This window comes from Protopterus annectens, chromosome 4.part1, assembly GCF_019279795.1.
Source record: "Protopterus annectens isolate FY-2018-M chromosome 4.part1, PAN1.0, whole genome shotgun sequence".
Lineage (NCBI taxonomy): Eukaryota > Metazoa > Chordata > Ceratodontiformes > Protopteridae > Protopterus > Protopterus annectens.
In genome coordinates, this window is record NC_056734.1 from 438,079,503 (window position 1) to 438,103,855 (window position 24,353).

The following is a 24,353-nucleotide window of genomic DNA, read 5'->3' on the forward strand; positions in this document are numbered from 1 at the left end:
CAGCTGCATCATGTGCTTTGTGAAGTACATTCTGTAAAGGGCGTTGTACTCAATAATGGGTCTTATAAGGGGAGAATGCAGGGATGTTATGACCTCCTTTTTCTAGATGAGATACCCTTCCTAATGAGGTGGGCCATGTAGAAAGCTTTCCATACAATGGAGGCAATATAGTGGTCAAAAGTCAGATTGCTATCAGCCTGTGTGCCCAAGTCCCTCACGACTGATTGTGTGCTTAGGACATTGTTATTAATGTGATAATTTGTGGGCTGTCACTGTCCCCAAAGGAGGATGATGATGCATTTTTTTGGCATTCAATTTGAAGCCATGTTTCTGGCACCACTCATTTGACTGGGTGAGACCCTCTTGGAGGCTGTCCACATCACAAGGGGAATTGATGATAGCACCCAGCTTGTAGTCATCTGCAGACTTGGTCAGCCATAGCCTACTGGTTTTGGCCTGCACCTCAGAAAAGTATATCCAAAACAACAGAGGCCCCAAGACTGATCCCTCGGGTACACCGCTTGTTACAGGTCTGCTGCTTGAGGTGGCTTTCCCTATTTTGACTAGGTGGGTTCTGTTAGTGAACCAGTTTGCTACCATTCTGGTAGCATACAGATTGATGCCTAGTTGAGAGAGTTTATCTATTATACCCGAGTGGGGAATAGTGTCAAAGGCTTTGGCCAGGTCAAGGTAGGCAGTGTGCACCGTCTACCCTTCATCCATGGCTTTGGTGACTGTCTCAAAGAAGTTGATCAAATTTAACAAGCATGACCTCTCCTTGATGAAACCAAACTGTGTCGGATCAAGTGTTTGGAGGTTGCCAGTGTCCTTGTTAATTAGGTCCTGGTAATCCATTCCATGGCCTTGCAGATCAGGCTAATTAGGCTGATGGGTCTATAATTTCCTGGATTGGTGGATGCTCCACCTTTGTGCAGAAGGATGACAATGGCTGTCCTCCATTCGGCTGGGATGAAGCTGGTACTCATGCTTTGGTTGAATATGGTGCCTAATGGTGCTGCAAGTTCCTGACTGAGTTCATGTAGAATGCGGCATGGGATGTTGTAAGCACTTTCAATAGCATCTTCATGAATATTCTAAACTCCTTAGCTCCCTCTGGGAAGATCAGAATAAAATCAAGGTTTACCTTTAAATAGTTTTGCACAAACCGAAACCGCGAATATTTTTAAATGTCGAAAAACATTCGACGTTCGACATTACCGGCTGCACAACACCTCCACACCTATGCTACCATCGGTCAAAAAGGGGCGAGGTTTTGCTGTTCACACATTCAGAATTCGACCTCGGTGACGATCGCATTTCGGCCTTCGCGCAAGTCGAGTCGCCCATATCAGGATCGGCATTATAAAGGTAAACCTAAAATCAAATCATGCTCCCTGGCTCTCCAAAGAGACTAGGTCCCTTATGAAACAAAGAGATCATGCTTGGAAAACCTGGACTAAAACTAAACAACCACCTTTTCTTCAAAAATACAGGCAACTGAGGAACCTTGCAAAAAAACATACACCTAATGACAAAAAGTTATACTATTGCTCTGCTCAGCTTAACAACAAATCCAATCCTCGAAAGTTTTGGTCAACTCTCAACAACATCCTCTATCCTGGAAAGCCCTCTAATCCCTCCCCATACCCTAACTCTTCCTCACAGGAAACAGCTACCCTCCTGAATAAACACTTTATCTCTTCCATCCAAAGTCTGGTAACGTCTAAGCCAAACTCTACTTCGACACCCACCCCTCCAAGTCCCGCTAACACAACTTTGTTTTTTTTTGAGCCATTTCCCATTACTTACATCAAATCTCTACTACTCAAGCTAAAACCTTGCTCTCCTTCCACTGACAATCTATCTCCTACATTCCTCAAACTTGCTGCTGACTTAATTGCCTATCCTATATCTATAGTAATTAATCGATCTATTCTGGAATCAACTGTTCCCACTCTTTGGAAATCTTTCTTCACTGTCCCTCTTCATAAAGGTGGAAACTCCACTGACCCTCAAACTACCGACCCATTGCCATTCTATCCCTCCTCTCCAAGATATTAGAAAAATGTATTCACTCACAGCTTCTCAATCACCTCCTCACACACCACTTACTTACCCCTACCCAACATGGATTTTGTCCTCACCACAGCACCACCACTGCTCTCCTCTCCTTCACTCATATCATTGCAGCGGTCCTAGACAACAATAAACTCATTTCCTGTCTCTTCCTAGATCTCTCCAAAGCCTTTGATACTGTCTCTCATCCTGTACTACTATCCAAACTTGCAAATCTCCACCTATCCCCCTTCGCACTTGCCTGGTTTAATAGTTACCTATCTGGCAGGGAACAATCTGTCAAATGGCTCTCATCCTCCTCACCTTTCCTTCCCATCTCCATTGGTGTTCCCCAAGGCTCCATCTTGGGACCCTTTTTGTTTAACATCTTCACCAATGATTTTTACACCTCATGCAAAGAATCCTCCCTTATTCAGTATGCCAACGAATCCACACTTATATCCATCTCAAATAACATACTTGAACTACACTCCCTGACCCAACAGGCCCTACTATCCATTGAACAATGGCTCTCTCACAACCTATTGATCCTAAATCCCAAAAAAACCAAACTCCTACTTTTCCTTCCCTGTTCTCTTTCTCATCACAAAACCTCCTTTTTTATTACATCTTCTAACAATACAACTATCCAACCTGACACCCACACAAAACTCCTAGGGGTCATTATCAATGACGAACTAAAGTTCAACCTACACATATTCCAGTGTATAAAAAAAAAAAAAAAACAGAAACTAGGTCTGCTATATTGGAACAAAAAATTCCTAACCCCTGAATCTAGACTTACCCTGGGCCAGGCACTCCTCCTCCCCTCCCTCTTATACGCCGCCCCAGTTCTTACCACCATCCAGGCCTCCACTCTAAATAAACTCCAACAGACTTACCATAACATAGCCAGATTCATTACTAACTCACCATACAACTCACACCACTGCATTTCTTTAAACTCTCTTCAATGGTTTGAACTTCTCCAATTTATGCTATCTTATCAATTTCATGTGCTACACTCTATTCTTTATAAAACCTCCTTCAGTCCATCTCTATCTTCCTTAGTCTCCATCTACATCCCATCCCAGACCATCTGTACTTCTAACCAGCAATTATGTGATATCTACCACCCAAAACGGTCAGTAGGCAAACTACTCTGCAAACACTCCCTTGCCCATGCTAGGAACAAACTTCCACTTGACGTACATTCAATCTCCCACACCTGAACTAAAAGCTTATTTTCTCAATTCCAGAAACTGCCCTTGCCATGACGCTACCTAGTCTTCCTTTCCTTTATATACCCTCAAAAGGACCATACTTAGTACCTCATTACACCTCTCTCTCCAATGTGTCTACTATGCATAATTTTATACAAACAAAAATTTTTTATTGTTGACCTATTGAGCTATATCAGTGTAAAATTGTTACTTAGCTTCTTTTTAATGCAACTTTAACTTTATGCATGTAACCCAACATATGTGAATCTTTTTGCTGTAACTGCTATTATATCAATATTGTTTAAAGTTGTGCTTGCTTAAAATGTACTACTGGAGCTTTTCTCCTCGCGTCTCTGCTGAAAATGGGCCACAAGCCCAGTTGGACAAACCCGGTTAACACATGTCAATAAATAAATAAATAAAATAAATAAATAAATGTTATTGGGTTCCATGGAGCCTGCATTTTTTGCCTTTGAGAAGGCAGTGATGGCTTTCTCCCTAGAGGTAAGGGGGCGACAGGCGCCGGGGATGTCCTGATTTACTGACGGGGGGGAGGCAGAGGGGTGAAGTTTTCACTGAATCTGTCTGCCAGCAGGTTGGCTATATCTATGGTGTTTGTGTATGTGGTGTCCTTGACCATCAGTTCTGAGCAGATCTGAGTGCTTCCTTTGAGATTGTGGACATGTGAAGAAGGCCTTATGATTGTCTTTAGTAGATGTGGCTAGTTTGGAGTCGAAGTTTACTTTGGAGTATTTCTCTAGTGCTCTTATTTGCTTGTTCAGGCTAAGGAGAGATTGTTTCCTTTTAGGCACCTGATCCTTCTTGGTCCTGGACAGCAAATTTTTCCTTTTATTATAGAGTCTGTTTATTTCAGATGTCCACCAGACAGGTTTACTCTTCCTTGAGGAGGAGGATTTTGTCCTGTTGGAGATTCGTGATTCCATGCAGCTACATAAATGCTTGTATAATACTTTGGTGTAGGATTGGACATTTGTGCCAGTTCTTACAGAGGGGGAGGGGGCTGTGAAGCTGTTTATACCTTCCCTCAGGACTGTAATCAGCTTTGGAGAAGTTTTTTTTGTTTACCCTAGCTGGAGGGGGGGGGGGGTCGGGGGAGATGGTGACTTTGAAAGTGACCACTTTGTGGTCGGATCTTACCAGGGAGGATGACACTGTAGGGATGCTGAAGTGGTTACTCATGTTGGTTAATACCAAGTCTAAGATATTATCACCTCTTGTGGGGGTGTTTAACAGTTGGTCCAAGGCATGTGCATTGATGAAATCAAGGAATCTCTGGGCATTTGTGTTTTGGCATGAGTTATTCCAATCTATGGTTGGATGTTAAAGTCACCCAGGATCAGGGTAAAGGGTTGAATTGTGAAAGATTCGAAGAGGTCCAGATAGGTGGAGTGGGCATCGTGAGTCAAATTTGGGGGTCTGTAGCTAGCTGTGATTTGAATAGGGGTCTTGTCAATGGTTAACTGAACCTGGAGTGTCTCCTGTGCATTATACTGTTTGGCCAGCCTGGAGGTGTGTGTGTCTTTAATATATATTGAAACCCTTCCTCCTTTTGCTTTGCTGCCCACGGTTTGGGGTCTGAATGTATGATAGGTTGAGCAATCTATTATGGCTGGGGGGCTCCCCCACAGCTTTGAAGCAGGTTTCTGTGACTGCTTCAGTGGGCTAAGAATGCTTGCAAAGAGTGCAGTTACATGTTTAGACTCCTAGCGTTTAGCAGTATGACCTTTAATTTGCATTTTGATGACATTTTCATGTTGGTAGTTTTGACCTCATGTCATTGCCCAAAAAAAAGGCAGTATGGGGGAAGCAAGAGCCTTTGCCAGAAGCCTGAAACCCAAGGGAGACAGATGCAGGCCATCTCTGGCAAAACATTGTGATCTGTCGATCATGTCTTCCCAGGCTATCAGCTACTGGTTCTCCTTGAAAGGACACCAGAAACTAAGCCAATTGTTAAAAGTCAATTATTTTTTGTTTACATTGAGGCATCATTCTAATTGACGGTAGAATGCTGCTTAACACTAGGGACATACCTTCCTTGGACACATATTCAGTGAGCTCGATCTTGTCTCTTTTCATATAGTCCAGGGAAGTACATCTCAAGTCAGTCACTCCAACATGGACTATGACAGAGTCATAACAGTACTTGTTGGGAGGCTTGAGTGCATGTGTGATATGGTGGATTCTGGCACCTCAGAAAAAAATAACTGTGACTTTCTCCTTATCCAGGCTGGTGAGGGGCACATCTATGTGTATGTGTTTCACAATGGAGTTTCCTATGACTAATTTGTTGGGTTTATGGTTAGGTCTTAGTGGCTGTGAGACACAGGAGTGTGGACTATGTATGGTGTGTTATGTGGTGGGTCATGGAGTTTGTGTTTGTTTTTGCCTTGGAGGTCTCTTTTGTTTGGGTATGTTTTTGTTGATGACCTCCGCATATGTGGGTGTGTGTGTTGTGTAGGTGTGGGTGGTATCTGAGGTGTGGTGTTTGTGTTGACAACCTTCTCAGTGCCGGATGTACTGGCTTATGAGGGAGAGAGCATAGTCTCTAGGCTTTTAACGTAATTGCATCTCTCACAAATTGTGTTCCTAGGTGGTAGTAGTAGAGGGTTGTCCGTGTTCATGAGGCAGTTGCTACACTATCTCAGGATGTCCATATCAACCAGGTTGACAGGAGAAACCATAGGAAATTGTCCATCCATATTTGTCAGAATCTGAGGGAGAAAGGCCAGGGAGAGCTAAGTGGATAAAGGGTGTAAAGTCTATCACAGAAGTGCTACTAAGGAATAATTTGTAGCTGGAATACCTTGCAATGGGTTAAAAACAATGCAGCTGCGGTGTGTGATGTTCAGACAAGCCCAAACCAGCTCAAATGCGGGGTTTAAATACCACAAAAACTAGAAGATTCTAGTAACACAGAAATCTAGCCAATTCTGCTAGCCCCTGCTCTCTTTGTCAATCAGCTTGCACCGGATATGGTCCAGGCACCCCTGCTACACTCACTAGCAGAAGAGATAGGCCCCTACCAACACAAGATGGCTGCCAGAAACACAGAATGTAAAAACAAACAGCTATGGATGCAACATACCTGTATCCAGATTATGCTATTCAATTTAAGGGTTAAGAACACAGTAAAACTCACAGATAAGCACAGATTAACCACTTACAGACAAAAACAGAAATCACAGTATGAAAAAATACTGTAATGAAATGCAGTAAAATGCAGTTAAACAGTAATGAATTGCCGTAAATAGCAACGAAATACAGTTAAACACTAATGAAATGCAGTTAATCATTAAATTGTTTAAAACAGTGCAAATGTGATACATTAGCTATAAAGCTCACATAGAAATGGTAGGCAAGTGCAAATGCAATAAAATAAGTGAAAATAAATGAAAAAGCACTTAGTTTTTGGAGCCTCAGGTATTTTGTAATACTTCCCAGAGATGATGCACCTCAGTAAAGCCTGGTTCAAACAAGCCCAAACCAGCTTAAATGTGGGATTTAATTACCACAAAAATAGCCTTCTCAGCTAGGAAAATAAAAACATGGTAGAAGAGTATAGATGGCATGCAAAAAGGTGATGATAGTCAAAAGTATGAACGGCAGCAGAGTAGAACTGTAAAAGATGGGATGAGTAGGATAGATAGGATAGATAGGGAAGGAAAACGTAGGCTAGGACAGAAGAGTACAAATGGAATAAGAAGAGTTAGAGTTAAGGCTAGTCAAAATAAGAGGAACAGCAGAAAGGACATCAAAGAAGATGGCAGAGATTATATATAGATAGAGGAACACTACCAGACACTTAATGAAAGCAGCAAAAACAACAGTAAAACTAATACTAAAAAGTAGAAGCCACATATATACCATTTGTGTACAGGCAAGAAAAAGATGTTTATTATAAAAGCAGCAGTCTTAAAGTACATACATCAAAACTGATATACCTTCACATGAGATTGAATGGTAATAGATGATGCTGTGGTATTCTCACTATGGTGGTATTCTCACTAAACTAAGTGATCAACAAGTCTGCTTGTATATTAACAAACATAAAAAATAGCAGCAAAATGGTAGAGATGAGGTGGACAACCTTAGTCCTTTTAGCGTACAAGAACTGGAGCAGGGAATCCTTTTGTAGACTTGTAAGAGTATGCATTACAGGTAGTGCAAATGTCTGCTTACATGCATTACACAGTTACTGCCTGAAGGACAGCAGGAGGAGGTGAGTATTTGGAAATCGAAGGGCAATAAAAGTAAAGTGGACAGTTCAAAGGATAACAGCACAACCTTCAAACCACAGTGGGGGAATGAGCTGTAGACAGTCAGTGCATGCATGTGCACTGTCAGATCTGTTCATGACTCCAGTGGCATTATGCAAGTAAGTGAATTAAAAAGGAAAAAGCTTATGATGTTTACCTTTGTAATACAGACAACTGGGGCTGCAAGCAGTATCATTTACTTTTAATTACTATGTAGCAGTGAGTAGTGTAGAGATCCTGCTTGCCTCTGCTAACTCAGCTGTTGTCCATCTCAAATTATTAATTGCAGAAAACAGTAACTGTGTTAACATAAAGCAAATAAATTGTAAGAACAACATGACCTAGTGCTTGCAAAACAAGTGTAGATGGGACTATTTTTGACCACCTAGAAAGGGCTCAGCAACTTCACAGGTACAGCTTAGATAAAGAGCAAAAACTTGAGTCATGTGGTTCTGCTATTTTAGTTTCAAAAGGGGAACATTGCATCTCAACCTAATGCCTGACAAACAGTTGGAGAATGGACCATTGTTTGACTATCCAGAAGGACACTGACTTAACAGATACAGCTTAGGTGAATACAAAAACTATGAGTTAGCGAATCCTGCCCTCATAGCTTCAGAATGAGTACACTGTTTCTCAACCTCCAGAGATGAGTTAGACGATCTTAATCTGTGTTAGCATTAACATTGAACAGTTTTTTATTTATTTTTCAAACTGGGATCCCAGAGTTGCCTTATGCGGGCATATGATTGTGAAAAAAAGTAATACATTTGATGAGAAAGACCCTGTTTTTAAGTATGTTGAAAGTTTAGGTTCTATAACTTCATCAGCATTTTCTGTAGTGATTTGCCAAGTATTTGAAATGCTCAGACCAATCAAACCAGTGAGAATTGCCAATGACATTTGCTTTGTACAAAAAGTATTAAAATGTTTTGGGATATCAGATTATTATTATTTTTCATTTTATTTGTTTTACTTCTTGCTTGCTTTCAGATTTAAGCTTTTATTCAAAAGAAGTTGTTTGCAAAGCTTACTTTCTTGCTTTATTTTCCTTGTCTGTTTTAAACTACATAGAGGTATTGTGTCAGTCTAATCAGAACTAGTTACTTTCACTGCCTTTTTTCAGGTAGTTTTAGTTTCCAGGTGAATGTTCAGATTAAGGCACACTGAGATGCGCAGTAGCAAGCTGCACTCTTGGTGTGATGTTTGCACAAGAAATAAGATATCAACATACCCATAAAATTAATAAATAATAAAATGATCATTGCAGTTATGGAAGAAAAAAATCAAATGTATAATACAGTAAAAAGAGAGAGCAAACACAGTTAACTAAGTTGTCACCAAATCAATAGTAGCAAGATATTTGCCACTTAGATTTGCAGGCATGCAGACTTCTGTGTGGAGTCTGCATGCTCTCCCCGCTGTCTAAAGACATGCAGGTAGGTGTGTGCGTGAATGGGTGTGCCTTCCTTGAAGGATGGGCGTCGGTTTGGCAACTTGGCACTGTAAAAATCCACTGTCAATCATTAGCAGGTCGGAGTTCCGCTGTGGAGACCCTTAACCTGGAAAAGCTGAAAGACTTTATTTATGCTACTTATGTGGGTAACAGTCATGTAGAAATTGCTGCATATAAATGGAGTACAGACAACACATCTGTCATCACTTGTTATTTTTATAGGTTGGTTAAGATACTTCAAAGTTCAGCAATTTAAAGTATCTGATTTTTAAGTTACATTTTTGAACATGTTGGACACTAATTAAGAAAGCATCAGTAAAGTCTGTCATAACTGGACATTGTATATTTTGTAATGGGAATTGTTTATTTTGCACAGAGATAGATTCCACGTATCACAGAGTAGCATTGTGTTTTGTTAAACGCACTTTAAAGCAACAACATCTGCTTATGTGTCTTAGTACATGTTTAAAAAAGTACAGGATTCCTCTGTTAAAGCAATTTGGAAAACTTAATATTGATTGTGCTGTACAATGATTAATCTGTGCTCTTATGTATTACAATTGTTTTGATTAAGACACTATTTTGTTAATCATCTTGCCACTTGACAAAGACATGCCCACAGCTGCCTAAGGCAAAACTGTGTGTCTTAACTCATTCACTCCAGTAGAGCTCAGGAGGATTTTACTGTTAACTTCCAATGATTGCATCCTGAGGTTTATGACAAAATCAAGTTATGTTCTCTCATTTCAAACAAATGTTTATATTTTTGGAGCCATAAGTAAAGTAAATGGCAAACTGTTCAGCAAAAACAAGTCTTTATAGTGGTAGCATTCATTAGAATGTAAGTTTTAAACTGGATTTTGTTAGTCAAAATAAACACTGTAAACATTAATGCTGTAATGTTTTGTAAACAACTTACAATATCTTAATAATCAAACAAGCTGCACACATATTGTCCACAACATTTTGTTTGTCCCTCTGTGAGCTTTCATATGAGGCTAAACAGTTCTGTATGTATTGGTTGGTTGTTGAGATACTTACAGAAATATGAAAATTATGACAATATAAATACTTTATGAGCAACAATTAATATCTCCTTAGCAGCACTAGACAAGGATCAGATATGAGAGCAATTGTGTTGCCTATCATGTAAACTTTAAGATGAACTCTTTTACCAGGTTGTATGTAGCATGGTTTTGGAATTATTAATGCAAATATGAACAGGCTATATCAGGCTGCTAGAGGGGTCAGAATGATGTAACTACAGAAACACCTGGAGACATCACTAGGGTGTAATGGTTTCATAGTTAAGTACTAGGCTAGCTGTCTTTGCAGGACATTTTAAGCCTAGCCAATTTCCCTTTTGGTGCTTTAATTAACATATGCTGTTTGGTGTTAGACTGGCCTTACCTATCTTGTGGTCAATAATTATATATTTCCATTAGTGAGAAATTATTTTCAACAATTGTCAGTTACCGTTAAGCCAGAAGTCTTCATATTAATTTTGTAAATTTCTAGCATGTCATTTTGCTTTGAAGAAGCAAGTCAGAGTCTAGGTTTTTGAACAGTCTAAGCTTATTTTTTTTAGAAACATCCAACAGATCTTGTACCCTTGCTTATAATGTTGAGAGCACTTAATGCATCAAAGTGAAATAGCTCTGAAGCTTTTTTTCTTTTTTTTTAGTCTTTAGGCTTTAAGTTATCTTCTATTCTGAAAGTTCTGAATCAAGTGATTTGTTGAGTATTATAATAACATGACAAGAGCTATATCTTTTGTAAGGCAGGGACAGGTTCAAGTTGTTGGTATGTGGCCTGCTGCTATACTAAGAAGGCTTGAAAGATATTTCTCCCTTTTGGGTGTACACTTTCCACTTGGCAGCATGAATATGCACTATTACAACTTTTTTGTTATATTGGTAAGTAAACTTATACTGAAAATAAAACTGTCTTAAAGGGCCTTGTTTTACATTTAGATTACAGGACTTGCAGTAACTTATAAATAGGTTGCTTCCTTACTGGACTGCAGTTCTAAAGAACCTTTGTTTTACTCATTTGCTGTTTGTGTTCACTTCAAGGCTCTTTTGTCCTTTGGCGATGTTGCAACACAACAAATTTATTCATCTATGTTAGAAGCACTCACATAATTGATGCATATATGTTTTGCAATATCTAGACTTTGCCAAAAGTTATCCTGCTTCTATGGAACACGTTATTGACTAATCATTTTTTCCTTAGTTATGGTATAAAGATATGTGCTATGCTGTGCTGTTGATTTTGTAAGACTGCAGAATAAATTCAAATAACTGAGATATATTTTTTTGACATCCATAGATCTGACTTCAGCAGAATGTCCTCGGCAAGCAGTAAGTTCTGTTTTCATTTTTATTAATTATAGACAGCTTGCTAATTCATAATTCTTAAATGTCCATTTTCTTATAGTGGTATGGGTATGGGATTCACGTGCATAGATGTAGGGCTTCAGCAAGATTTGACCTCTTTTCATTTATCCAGAGATGGAGTTTGTTACAATTTCCTCCCAGTTTATACCATTCTGGTGTATCCTGCACTAGTATTGTCATCATATGTCCTCTTCCATGCTGGACTAAATGCAGACCACATTACTATTACCATATTCTCTTAATGGCTTTCTAATATGACTGTGGCACATACCTCTCAAGTGCACCTCATTACGAGGAACGTACCTCATTTCGGGTCTTAAAAAGTTCATGTTCTTCAAAGTTCCTCAATGTTCCACATTGAAAGACTCTGTCACACATTCAGTGTTAGGAATTTTTTAAGTGAAATCCATGGTAAATAGAAATACATCATATTAATTCATTAAAAGATCTTCTTTATAAGTAAAACTAACATGTCTTAACCATGCTATGGCCTTCCTAGTTGAACTTGTTAGTAAGCCATTAGTATGTGTTCCACATTTTGCCCATTTGTTCCACATTATGAGGGCTAGTGTTCCTCATTTTGGAGATGGAAGGTTGAGAGCTATGCTGGCATGTCCTGTACAAATAGCTTGCATATTTTGAACTTTGGTAGAATATCTCTAAGTTATAAAGGGTTGTATTGTTAGTCACAACTTAAATATGACATCAGATGTAATGCTGCAAGCCACGCTCAGACAAAAATACAGTAGTTGATAAGCATGTTTACCATACCAGTTGATCTTCATGGCTGTAACAGTAAATCATGACATTGGAATTAATTTCTCATGTACCTTAATACTCTTGGCCTGCAGTGGAAAAAGCCACTGCTACTGCTGGAGTGTTGAATATAATACCTGTGCACCTCTTCCCTCAGTAAATATTTTGGAGACCTATAGACTCTACAGATGCAGGGGACATGAATGGTACTTCTGGGCATCTATAATTCTAGACATCTGAGGACCCCCCCCCCCCCAACCAACTTTGGCATCCTACTAATGAGCTGCAGTACTGAGCACAGTACTTCTGGAATTCTTCTCTCACTAAACATTGTGCAGGCCCATTGATTGTGCACGGACAAGAAGTATCCATCTGGGTGTCTATGTAAGGATCTGTCCTTCTGCTTAGTATTACTGTAGTTAATTCAGTGCCAAGTAGAAAGGATTTTAATTTGTTTTTCTTTTATGTATGTAACTTATGTACCCCTCCCCCTATATTATCAAATCTTGGTACACCTTTCTTGGCTCTCACATTTTTACATAGTAATGTTGTCTCCTATTTGTTTCTTATATTTTCCTCTGTTACCATATTTCAGACTTGCTTTTACCTCCTGAACTTTTTCTGCCTATTGCTTTCCTTGGAGACGCAGCTGTTCTGTTGTGTGTACTCTCTTTAGCTTTTCCTCTCCACTGTTTTTGGTGTCATCCATCCTCCTCACTCCTTGCTCTGCAGTGTAATCTGTCAAAATGTTTCCCAGCTAAGTGCACACATTTTCTGTACCCACTATCCAAGTATTTTACCCTCACTTAGTAGTGCTTGATTATTCCTCATCCCTCACAACAACTGTTCTTGGAAATATTTTTTTACATAATACCACTGACCTTCTGCTTACCTTCTGCATGTTTCACTGATTGTTTTTCTTGAGAAAACAGCTATTCTGCCTTTTTCGGTGGGCCTCGCTCTGATTGCCCTCAGAATGCTTGGGCCTATTCCACTTCCCTACCCTACTCCTATTACCCATCCATCTCCACTTATACTATATTTAAACTAAACTAACTCCACTTCCAATTGCTTAAAATCTAGTCACAGACACTACCCAAGTGTAACTCGTTTTTCAAAATAGTGTCTGTCCAATAACACAGAAACCCTAACCCACTAATTTAAAGTTAAATAAACTTCTGTCACATTCAATCTGTGAGTCCCTGCTAACTAAAAAAAACGTAATGCCATCATACAACATGTTCTTGGCTCAACTTGTATCAATTCTTAACCAATGTTTTTGTATTATTACTAATTTGTTTAAATTATTTAAACTGCAGATGTTTTTGTTTTATTTATGAAGATTGCCAAAAAATAATGAATAGCCCCAAGATTTAAGTGCTGGACAAGAAAAATAGAACCAAATCCAAAAGCAACGAGTGCAGGCACAAACACGTCATGCTGGTGGTACTGTTATAAAAATCCTTTAATGAAAAAAGCGCTTTCACGTCTAAAAAAGACGCTTCATCAGATTCCAGATTAGTAATCTGATGAAGCATCTTTCTTAGACGTGAAAGCGCTCTTTTTCATTAAAAGATTTTTATAACAGTATCACCAGTGTGCCGTGTTTGTGCCTGCACTTGTTGCTTTTGGATTTATATTTGAAGATCATCAAATTATTGTTCTAAAAATGTTTTGTAATAATTTGGAGCTTTTCTTCCCCAGGCCTCTGCTGAAAATGGGCTTCTACCCAGTCGGATTTTCCCAGTAATCAAACATCAGTCCTTCAGTCAATCAATCAGTTAGTCAATAAATAAATCAAACACTTCTCCTCAGCTTCCTCAGTATTTCATCTATCCATTCCAACTGTTACATCTTCTGTCTGCATTTAACTAACATACATACAAACCTACATCCATTACACCAACATTTACCTAGCCTTTCAGTATTTCTCCCACACTCTTCCAAAAAAAAACTTGCACAAAACTGTACAAATAAAGCTATTTCAAAAAAAAAGAAAAACATTTAAGACCCTATCCATATGACCCTTATTGAAAATAAACCATAAATGTAACTGGATGTTTGCTTTCTTCCACAAATGCGTCACTCTTTAACTTAGTGGGAGCATTCAACTAAACTCTGGCCCTACTCCACAACAAACAACAGTTACTTTCAAATCTTCCACTCCCCCACCCTTCCTCAAATTCCCAGCTTCTCCTAGTTAATGTGAATCTCAGAAGTATATGTAGTAAAATACAAGAGATACATGCCTGTGTTGGCATAGTCATAGCAACTGAAACCTGAATGAAAAAAGAAATAGCTGACAATGAAATCACTCAACCTGGATATAACATAATCAGACAGAATAGGAAACATAAACACACATGTGGCCTTGCCATTATTAACAAAAACTCACTAAACATCACCCCTTATCCACAAGAAATGTGACAGTTCAGTAATACAGACTGCTACTAACATACCTCAAAATAAATAATAGAAAACCCTCTCTGCTTATCAGTCATTTATATTCCACCAGAAAATATCATCACCACTGCTGAAAACATACTGTGTTGCATATCTCATCATATCCATCATGAAATAATAATGTTAGGAGACCTAAATATAGATTGGAATATTATCAATAGTAACCCCCCGACAGATTCTATGAAACTTTACGCCTTTACTCCACTAAGCACATCTAGTTTAATTTCCTATTTTTAATTTCTTCAAATCTTTTGAGTTTCTAATACCATGATGGGAATGGACCCCATTCATAAGGCAAAGTACAATTAAAGTTCATGAAGTTAGTATTGTTTCACTCTTTGATATCAGACAGTAGTGCTCTTCGCAGCACCCGCAATGTGCCCAGTAATGACTCCTTCTGCAGTTCGTATAGAGTTACATGTATTGGTAACCTATCTAAATATGATTTTAGACTCTTTTTTTATAAGACCCCTTTGCTCCTACTACTTTTGGGACTATCTGGATATCTTTCTTCCACATTGCTCTCATTTCTGCTTGCAAATCCTGATATTTTATGACATTGTGTCCCTCGGTATGCAGGACACTGTAGTCACTGGGTGTGGTGATTTCAATGATGAATGCTACTTTTTTCTTCTTTTCATGGACCACTATATCCAGTTTTCTAGCATCTATCTTTTGAACTATTGGTAATGGATGAGCCCATGTGATATAAACTTCATCATTTTCTATGATGCTTTGTGGCTTAGGTCTCCAGTGTTTTTCAGCCACTTCAGTAGAGTAATGTTTGCACAATCCCCAGTGCAACAGTCTTTTTATTTTACATTTTACATTTGTTAACCGGGCTAGTCTAACTGGATACATGTCCATTTTCAGTAGAGGCCCGAGGAGTTAAGCTCCAAGTTAGGACAAAAAAAAATTAATACAATAAAGTATAAGAATACATGAGCAAATATGAAGTGTTAACAGTATGCATAAACAGGTTATCACAGTAAAATGTACAGTGCATGATACAAGAATAATAAAGGGATGTAAATACAATCAGAGTAGTCAAGAGACATATGCAACATAGTTTAAAAAGGAAAATAGAATTGCTTAATGAGTAGATGGGTTAGGCAGAGTAGAGTATATAGAGACACTTTGACTAGTCAGGTTTAGTGCATTGACATAACCAGTGTGTTTTCAGGAATACTTTCAATTTGTTTTTGACTAGTCAGGTTTAGTGCATTGACATAACCAGTGTGTTTTCAGGAATACTTTCAATTTGTTTTTGACTAGTCAGGTTTAGTGCATTGACATAACCAGTGTGTTTTCAGGAATACTTTCAATTTGTTTTTGACTAGTCAGGTTTAGTGCATTGACATAACCAGTGTGTTTTCAGGAATACTTTCAATTTGTTTTTGACTAGTCAGGTTTAGTGCATTGACATAACCAGTGTGTTTTCAGGAATACTTTCAATTTGTTTTTGACTAGTCAGGTTTAGTGCATTGACATAACCAGTGTGTTTTCAGGAATACTTTCAATTTGTTTTGACTAGTCAGGTTTAGTGCATTGACATAACCAGTGTGTTTTCAGGAATACTTTCAATTTGTTTTTGACTAGTCAGGTTTAGTGCATTGACATAACCAGTGTGTTTTCAGGAATACTTTCAATTTGTTTTTGACTAGTCAGGTTTAGTGCATTGACATAACCAGTGTGTTTTCAGGAATACTTTCAATTTGTTTTTGACTAGTCAGGTTTAGTGCATTAACATAACCAGTGTGTTTTCAGGAATACTTTCAATTTGTTTTTGACTAGTCAGGTTTCGTGCATTGACATAACCAGTGTGTTTTCAGGAATACTTTCAATTTGTTTTTCACTAGTCAGGTTTAGTGCATTGACATAACCAGTGTGTTTTCAGGAATACTTTCAATTTGTTTTTGACTAGTCAGGTTTAGAGCATTGACATAACCAGTGTGTTTTCAGGAATACTTTCAATTTGTTTTTGACTAGTCAGGTTTAGAGCATTGACATAACCAGTATGTTTTCAGGAATACTTTCAATTTGTTTTTGACTAGTCAGGTTTAGTGCATTGACATAACCAGTGTGTTTTCAGGAATACTTTCAATTTGTTTTTGACTAGTCAGGTTTAGTGCATTGACATAACCAGTGTGTTTTCAGGAATACTTTCAATTTGTTTTGACTAGTCAGGTTTAGTGCATTGACATAACCAGTGTGTTTTCAGGAATACTTTCAATTTGTTTTTGACTAGTCAGGTTTAGAGCATTGACATAACCAGTGTGTTTTCAGGAATACTTTCAATTTGTTTTTGACTAGTCAGGTTTAGTGCATTGACATAACCAGTGTGTTTTCAGGAATACTTTCAATTTGTTTTTGACTAGTCAGGTTTAGAACATTGACATAACCAGTGTGTTTTCAGGAATACTTTCAATTTGTTTTTGAAAGAGGATAATGAGGAAAGTATGGAGAGTTCGTTTGGAAGGAGGTTCCAGGCTTTCCCAACTATATTAGAGAAAAGGGAGTCACCAGCTTTGTTATATGTTTTAGTGGTATGTACTAGAAGTTTCTGAGAAGACCTTAAGGATGCTAGGTTTTTATAGGGGGTGATTAGTGTCGAGAGAATAGGTGTTTTTGAAGGTTTGTAAAGAGTGTTATGGGCTATAGTTAGCTGATGAAATGTAATTAGATTTTGAAGTTCAAGCCAACCTAGCTGTTTTAAATTAAGGCAGTGATGGGTTCTAAAAGGATTACCAGTTGCAAATCTAGCTATATTATTGTAGGACATTTCCAATTTGTTGAGATTATTTTTTGAAAGCTTAGTAAAAATGGGTGATGCACAGAGTAGAGAAGAGATTAGATGACTGTGTGCTATTGTGGTTCGAGCTGAAGGTAGGAGAAAGGATTTTATCCTATAGAGAGAGCCTAGCCTTTTATTGACTGTTTTTATAGTATTGTTAATATGGATGTCAAAGTTCAGATTATTGTCAATGGTGACTCCTAATAGTTTTGTGGATGGGTCTGGAGATATAATGGTATTATTGATAGAGTTTATTGAGAAATCCAGTAGAGGGGATTTCTTGGTAGAAGAGAAGAAGAGGAGTTTAGTCTTTTTGGGGTTTAGGAGAAGGCATCTATGTGTGAACCATTGCTCAACTGTATTGAATACTTGTTGGGTCACATAGAGTAGTTCAGAAGAGGAGGGGGCTAAGCAAATAAGTGTAGAGTCATATGCATATTGTATGCATGTAGCTTGGGGGATGGCAAGGTGAAGATTGTTGATGAATATGGAAAAAAGTAGAGGTCCAAGGATAGAACCCTGGGGGACTCCGAGGTTGACAGGGAGAAGAGTAGATAGAGACTTGTGCCGTAGTACGGCCTGTTGTCTTTTATCCAGATAGGGCTGGAACCACTTAATAGAGGATGTATCTAGTGACAGGGATTTTAGTATTGTGATGAGAATGTCTTGCCACATTATTATTATGCCTTTTAGTATACAGTCCTTCTGCCATTAGTATGTCACAACCAGCAATGATCTGTGCAACTGTTTCCAATTCTGTTTTACAAAACCTACATTTGTCTGTTTCTCCCACATGTTCAATGGGCTTTGTAAACCCACTATCTTGTGCAGCCAATATTAATCTTTCATCTCTTGGTTTGAAATTGCCTCTCCTTAACCAGTCCTGCATTTGTTCCTAATCAACATGAGGTTTTTCAAGAAGTTTTCTATACTTGCAACTATATTTATGCATTTTCCACATTTCTTGCCTTCTCTTCTGGTCCTTCACCTTATATTCTTTAGTTTGTTTTTTGGCACATTCAGTTGCTGCCTGAATTTTATCTAGTTGTGGTTTGATTTCCATTCCTGCTTGAAGCTGATATGCTTCTGCTATCCTAAGCAGGAAGTCATCTTAGATTTATTCTCCTCATGTTTCAAAACTTACATTTGGGTCTTGTGTTCTCTGACAGAACAGTCTGCTAGGAATCAAAGTCTGCCAACTCATTACACTCCCAGAAACTATGCTCCCAATTACCTCTTTCTTCCCCATTACACTTGCAACATTTGCTGTGCACCTGAGTAAAAAATATTTGGAGTCTACTTGGGGTATAACAATACCTTTGTAAACATTTCCAAGCAAAGATCCTAAATCTTCCAGACTGTGTTGCATATTTAGGAGACATACCTATATGTCTCCATTGTTTTTTGTGAACTGCTTATCCAGTCTCTCTTCCTAAACCTTTCGAACCTCCTCTGATTGATTCTTATAGTTATCATGCAATATTTTATATGCTCTACTAATTATTCCTTTCTTAACAGCAACTTCTGTTCTAGATTCTTCTAAAAACTCTTAAAGTGCTGGTATTTCACATAGGACCCCCTATTTATTTATCTTTGCCTATACTGTGATATCAATCCTTGATAGGGAAGGCAATCTCTGACCTGCTGTCAAAATAAATTATTGGCGTATTCCCAGTATATTACCATTTCACTCTCTGGTTATTTGCTCCCAATACCTTGGTTCCTTTGCCAGTTTTCTCCAATAAATTCCCTCCTCTCTTGCTATTGTCTGTATCCATAATTGTCATCATCCCTATCAGTATAATCTCATTTCTCCACTCCAGTGTTGGTTTAGTTCTTAAAACACTTTCTGCTGCTTTATGAATATAATATTCTGTATGATTATTGTTATTCGTAAAGGTCTGCTTCCAAAATCCCAGTCCCTCCTTGTTTCTTGAGCTTCTCCCCTGTTTCATTATCAACTCTTTCCACTTTGAATTATAGTTTTCTGCTTGTTCGATGTATAGGAGCCTTAACTGTGTTGCTTTAAAATACCCCTTCAAATCGGGTAATCCCAATTTGTCTTGTTCTGTTGGAAGAATTAGCTTATCCTGCTTGACTGTTGCCATCTTCCCAGCCCAAATAAAATCCTTTAGCTGTTTATTAATTGCTAGCCACAACTTCTCCTCTGGTTGATAAAAATATACCTGACCTTTGTATAAGATTAAAGGGTCTAAAACATTTTAACTGCTTGCATCTTACTATCAATAGCCATATAACAAAGCTTCCATTTTCTCAGTTTTTGTATTATCTTTTGTTTAGTCTCTTCTCACATATCCTTAGCTGCCGCACCAGAATCATTTTTAATCAGTACTTCTAAACACTTCATTTTATCTTGTCCCCAAATGTATGGATATTGCTGAACTAATTCATATGTGGGTGCATAGTTTATCACTGTTTCCTTTGTTTTAACTTCATTAATTTTGTATCCTGAAAAGATATGAAACTGTCTCAGTATGTTCCATAGCACAGCACTCTAATATCCCTTTCTGGTTTTGTCAGGTATAAGCTAATGTCATCTGCAAATAGAGCCAGCTTTTCTTGACTACCATAGAAATTATATGTTTGAATTTCTGAGTCCCTTATTTTCTTTGCCAATGGTTCTATAATGCAAATAACAAAGGGTAGAGAGGACACCCCTGCCTGATTCCTCCGTTCAAGCAGAGATTATCAGAGAGGACCCCACCCACTTTAATTTCACCTCTGATCCCTCATATATCCTCCTAATCAGACGTATAATTTTGTCAAGGAATGCAAATGCTTCCACTGCTCAGCTCATAAAGTCCCAGCTTACTCTGTCATCAAGACCTACAACAACAGTGGTATTTTCTTATATTCTACTTCCCTCTAGATCATTAGTGCTCTTGTTAATGCTGTCAGATGTATGCCTCCCCTCCATAAAACCACATTGATCCATATCTATCAATTTGTGGGTCTATATTAGAACACCGACCGCTTAAAGAAGCAAACGGTGATTAATCGACCCTATGTAAGCGAAAGCTTACAATCCCGAACTGTCAGAACAGGAATTTGTTCCTAGGGGAAAAAATCGCTGTTCCAAAACACATACACACAACACAAGCACACCAAACAAACAGCAATCCACACACATACACCTAAAATCTTACAACTAACCCTACACTAAACTATACACACACCACTAACTATCCACTTACCTTAACCCAAACCCTAACCCTAAGGTCCGTCACTATCGCACACTCACCTCACCCACTCCCTAACCCTAACTCACCTAACCCACCCTAACCCTCATGTCCACACAATTGCACACATACCTAACCTGCGCCCTAACCCTAACTCACCTAACCCACCCTAACCCTCACATCCACACAATCGCACACTTACCTGAACCCTACCTGTAACTTTCCACCACAGCGCTGAAAATACTGAAGCAACAGAAACGGACTACCAAAATCTTTCCCTAGGAAAGAATTCAAGTTTCTGTTTCAATATTTTCAGCTTTCGCTCCATAGGGTTTGATATTAGAACATTCAAAGGTTTTAAACCTCGATGTTCTAATATAGACCCCAATTTTTGCATCACTTTTGCCATTCTTTTAGCCATTATAGACATTTTATTTATTTATTTGTTTATTTTTATTTAGCATTCGTTTACTAGGAAAGTCTGACTGTGCATGAATCCTGTTTTCAGGAGAGGCCCAGAGAGAAAAGTTCCAACTTACATAGTTCAGTTAATAAACTACACAATATTATCACATGAAGTGCAGTAACAAATAGTAGAACTGACATGCAGGATTAATAAAGTCAGACCAGAAAATCATACAGGGAATATTAATCAACAATCACAGGATATTGAACACCTAGCAAAGTACAGTCAGTAGTGATAACCAATGGTAAGAGATGTTAGGCATTTTAAATATTGGCAAGACTAAGAGAATGGACAGAGATTTTGCAGTTGCGGAGAGCTTAGGAAGTGGAGTTAAAGTAGGGAGCCATCAGAGAAGTAATTTGTGCTTTGGCTAATAAGTAAAGGGAGGAAAGGAAAGGGGAAAAAGAAGAGCAATGGAAACAGAAGGAAGAAGGAAGAGACGGGAGAGAAAGGAAGAGAAGGAAGGCATAACGGTTAGTGTCAGCCTGTTGTAAGGCATGTATAAAGTCTGGAGTTAAGGAGAAATCTCTTTAGTGATTGAATGTGTGACTACATGGCATTGTTCTAATATCTGTAGGAATATTGTTCCAGACCTTGCCTAGTGAGTAGGAATGTAGGCAGTGACAGATAGATTTTTTTGGTTTATGGCAATTAGGGAGGTAATCGTTAAAAATGGCGATGGTTGCTGTGCAGGATGAGGATTTGTATAACATTTTATGAGCAAGGAGGAGTTGGGTAAACTTGAGGTAGTGAGGTAAGTCAAACCAGTTTAAATACCTGAGGATAGAGCAGTGGAGGGAGTTGTATGACTGATTGGCTGCAAGTCCAGCTACTTTGTTGTAGCAAAGTTCAAGTTGTGATCTTACGGAGATCTGAATGTTGGTGAAAATTGGTGAGGCATATAGTATTGAAAGAAGGAGGTATTGGCTAGAGTAACTGTTGAGGAGTTGGTAAGGAATCATTTTGATCTATAGAGCATGCCCCGTTTTAGGTGTGTTGTTTTTATGCACTTTTGAATAAGAAGGTCAGATTTGAGTTGATCATCTATTATGACACCAAGCAACTTTGTGTGTGGTACAACTTAAATTTTAGTATTGTTGAGAGAGGGATTTGGGGATAAATAAGAGCAGTTTTGTTTTATTTGGATTTAGGAAAAGCTGATTGTCACTGAGCCAGCTTCAATAGAGTTCAAAGCTTCCTGAGTGATAAATTGTAACTGGAGAAGGACTATTAGATGAGCAAGTGACAGTGGAGTCATCTGCATATTGCATAAGTGTAGCTTGTTGGGAGGGTGGGTGAAAAGATGAGTAAACAGAGAACCATTTAACTGATTGAAGCCGGTTAGATAGGTAGCTAGAGAACCAAGTGACTGCTGTACTGAAAAGCCTAAAGCAGACATTTTTGAGAGTAGTTTGTTATGGGAGACTGTATCGAAAGCTTTATTGAGATCTAAATACAGAGAAGAAACTAAATTGTTGTTATCTCTGGATTTAATGCCATGGTTCAAAAATGCAACAAGGACAGTTGTTTTGCTATGATCTGGGTGAAAGCTGTGTTGAGTAGAGGTTAGTGGATTTTTTTGCATTACGCATTGTAAAAGGTGTTTATGAATACATTTTTCTAAGATCTTGGAAAGAGGAGACAATATTGCAGTTGTTCTAAATGTTGTTATTTCAGTGGACTTTCCCCCTTTATGAAGAGGAATGATGTACATTGTTTCCAGAAAGGTGTGACATATGACTCACAAATGGATCTATTGATCAAGACAGAGGTTGGGTAGGCAATAGAGGGGGCAGCAATCTTTAGATATTCATGTGGGACACTTTATAATCAAGGTTTAGTTTTGAAATGCATCTGTATGATGCTGGATCTGATGGCTCTTTACCCTCTTCAGGTATTACAACTACCACTGCTTTCTTCCAGGATGTTGGTACTTCTCCACTTCTTAAAATACTGCTAAACAAAACCTTCCAGGTCTGTATCACTTTCTTGTCTCGTAGCTTCCAAACTTCCACAGGAATACCATCTGTTCCTGGGGACTTTCCTGTTGATTGGTTATACATCACCATTTTTAACTCATCTTCACTTATCCTAACTGTTAATAGCAAAGACAAACCAAGAGGTCAACATCCAAATGTAATGAATAAAAAAGGTTGAAGTAAAAGGCAAACAGTAAAGCTTTCAAGACTCTAGCTCTTTCTCAATGCATATTCATACTAGATCAACTTCACTCCTTTTATATAAATGGCCAGCCAATCAAAGAGAAATCACATGGCATATAATTATAATATAATTAAAAACAGACATTACAAAATGTTTTAATTATATTTATTAAATATTATATTTTTAATTATATTATAATTATATGTCATGTGACTTGTCTTTGATTGCTGGCCATTAATATAAAAGGACTGAAGTTGATCTAGTATGTATATGCATTGAGAAAGAGCTAGAGTCTCGAAAGCTTTACTGTTTGCCTTTTGCTTCGTCCTTTTTTATTCATTAAATTTGGACATTGAACTCTTGGTTTGTTTTTTTTTTTATTTTGCCTTCATGTTTACCTTTTGGAGTTCTTCAGCTTCCAAGGAAATTTGTTCTGCTGTTAGTAGTTGAACCTTCTCTACCTCTAACATTGGCATATTTAATTCTTCCATAAACATTTTCATTTGTACATTTTCTTGATTTCCATATTTCTTTGTTTTATACAGACTTTCATAGAATTTCCAAAATATTTCTAATACTTTTACAGGATCTCTTGTTATCCTCCTTGTTGTAGGCTCCCTAAGCTTGGTGACAGCCCTTTCTAGTTTCTGTTGCCTGAGTTGTTGTGCTAAAAGTTTTTGTACTCTAGAGTTATTATAAAAAAAAAAAAAAAAAAAAAAAAACAATTGCTTAACTATTATTGAGGGAATCCCTTATTTTCTCTTTGGCATCCTGAAGTTGCTGCTCTTCTTGTTCTGTGAGATTCCCCCTGTTTTGCAATACTTTAACATTTGTCAGTCCCTCTAAATAATTATTGTTACTTCTTATGTTAGGGTGGTAAGAATGGTCACAGATGACCCGAGTATATGCAAAAGAATGTGAGAAACTTCAAGGTATGCTAAAGAAGAGGCAGGGCTGGTGTTAGCATTCTGGGGGCCCCTAGCAAATGTCAAGTTGGGGGCCCCCTGGTCACTTCCAGTTTAAGTATCACCCTGTCACTGCCACCCCTTCCTTTTAGTTCATGCTGCAGGCTTTAGGAGTAGTACACACATACTGACCTGT

At 38.2% G+C, this 24,353-nt stretch overlaps 1 protein-coding gene across 1 annotated transcript in view; it reads left to right on the forward strand.

Annotated features, from left to right (window-relative positions):
- The window catches only part of LOC122800904 (protein FAM124B-like), a 355,700-nt gene that overhangs the window by 170,505 nt on the left and 160,842 nt on the right, over window positions 1-24,353 (forward strand). The window contains exon 2 of the mRNA XM_044070247.1: window positions 11,343-11,374. Coding sequence (XP_043926182.1) covers window positions 11,343-11,374 — 32 coding nt within the window. The remainder of the gene's footprint in view (window positions 1-11,342; window positions 11,375-24,353) is intronic.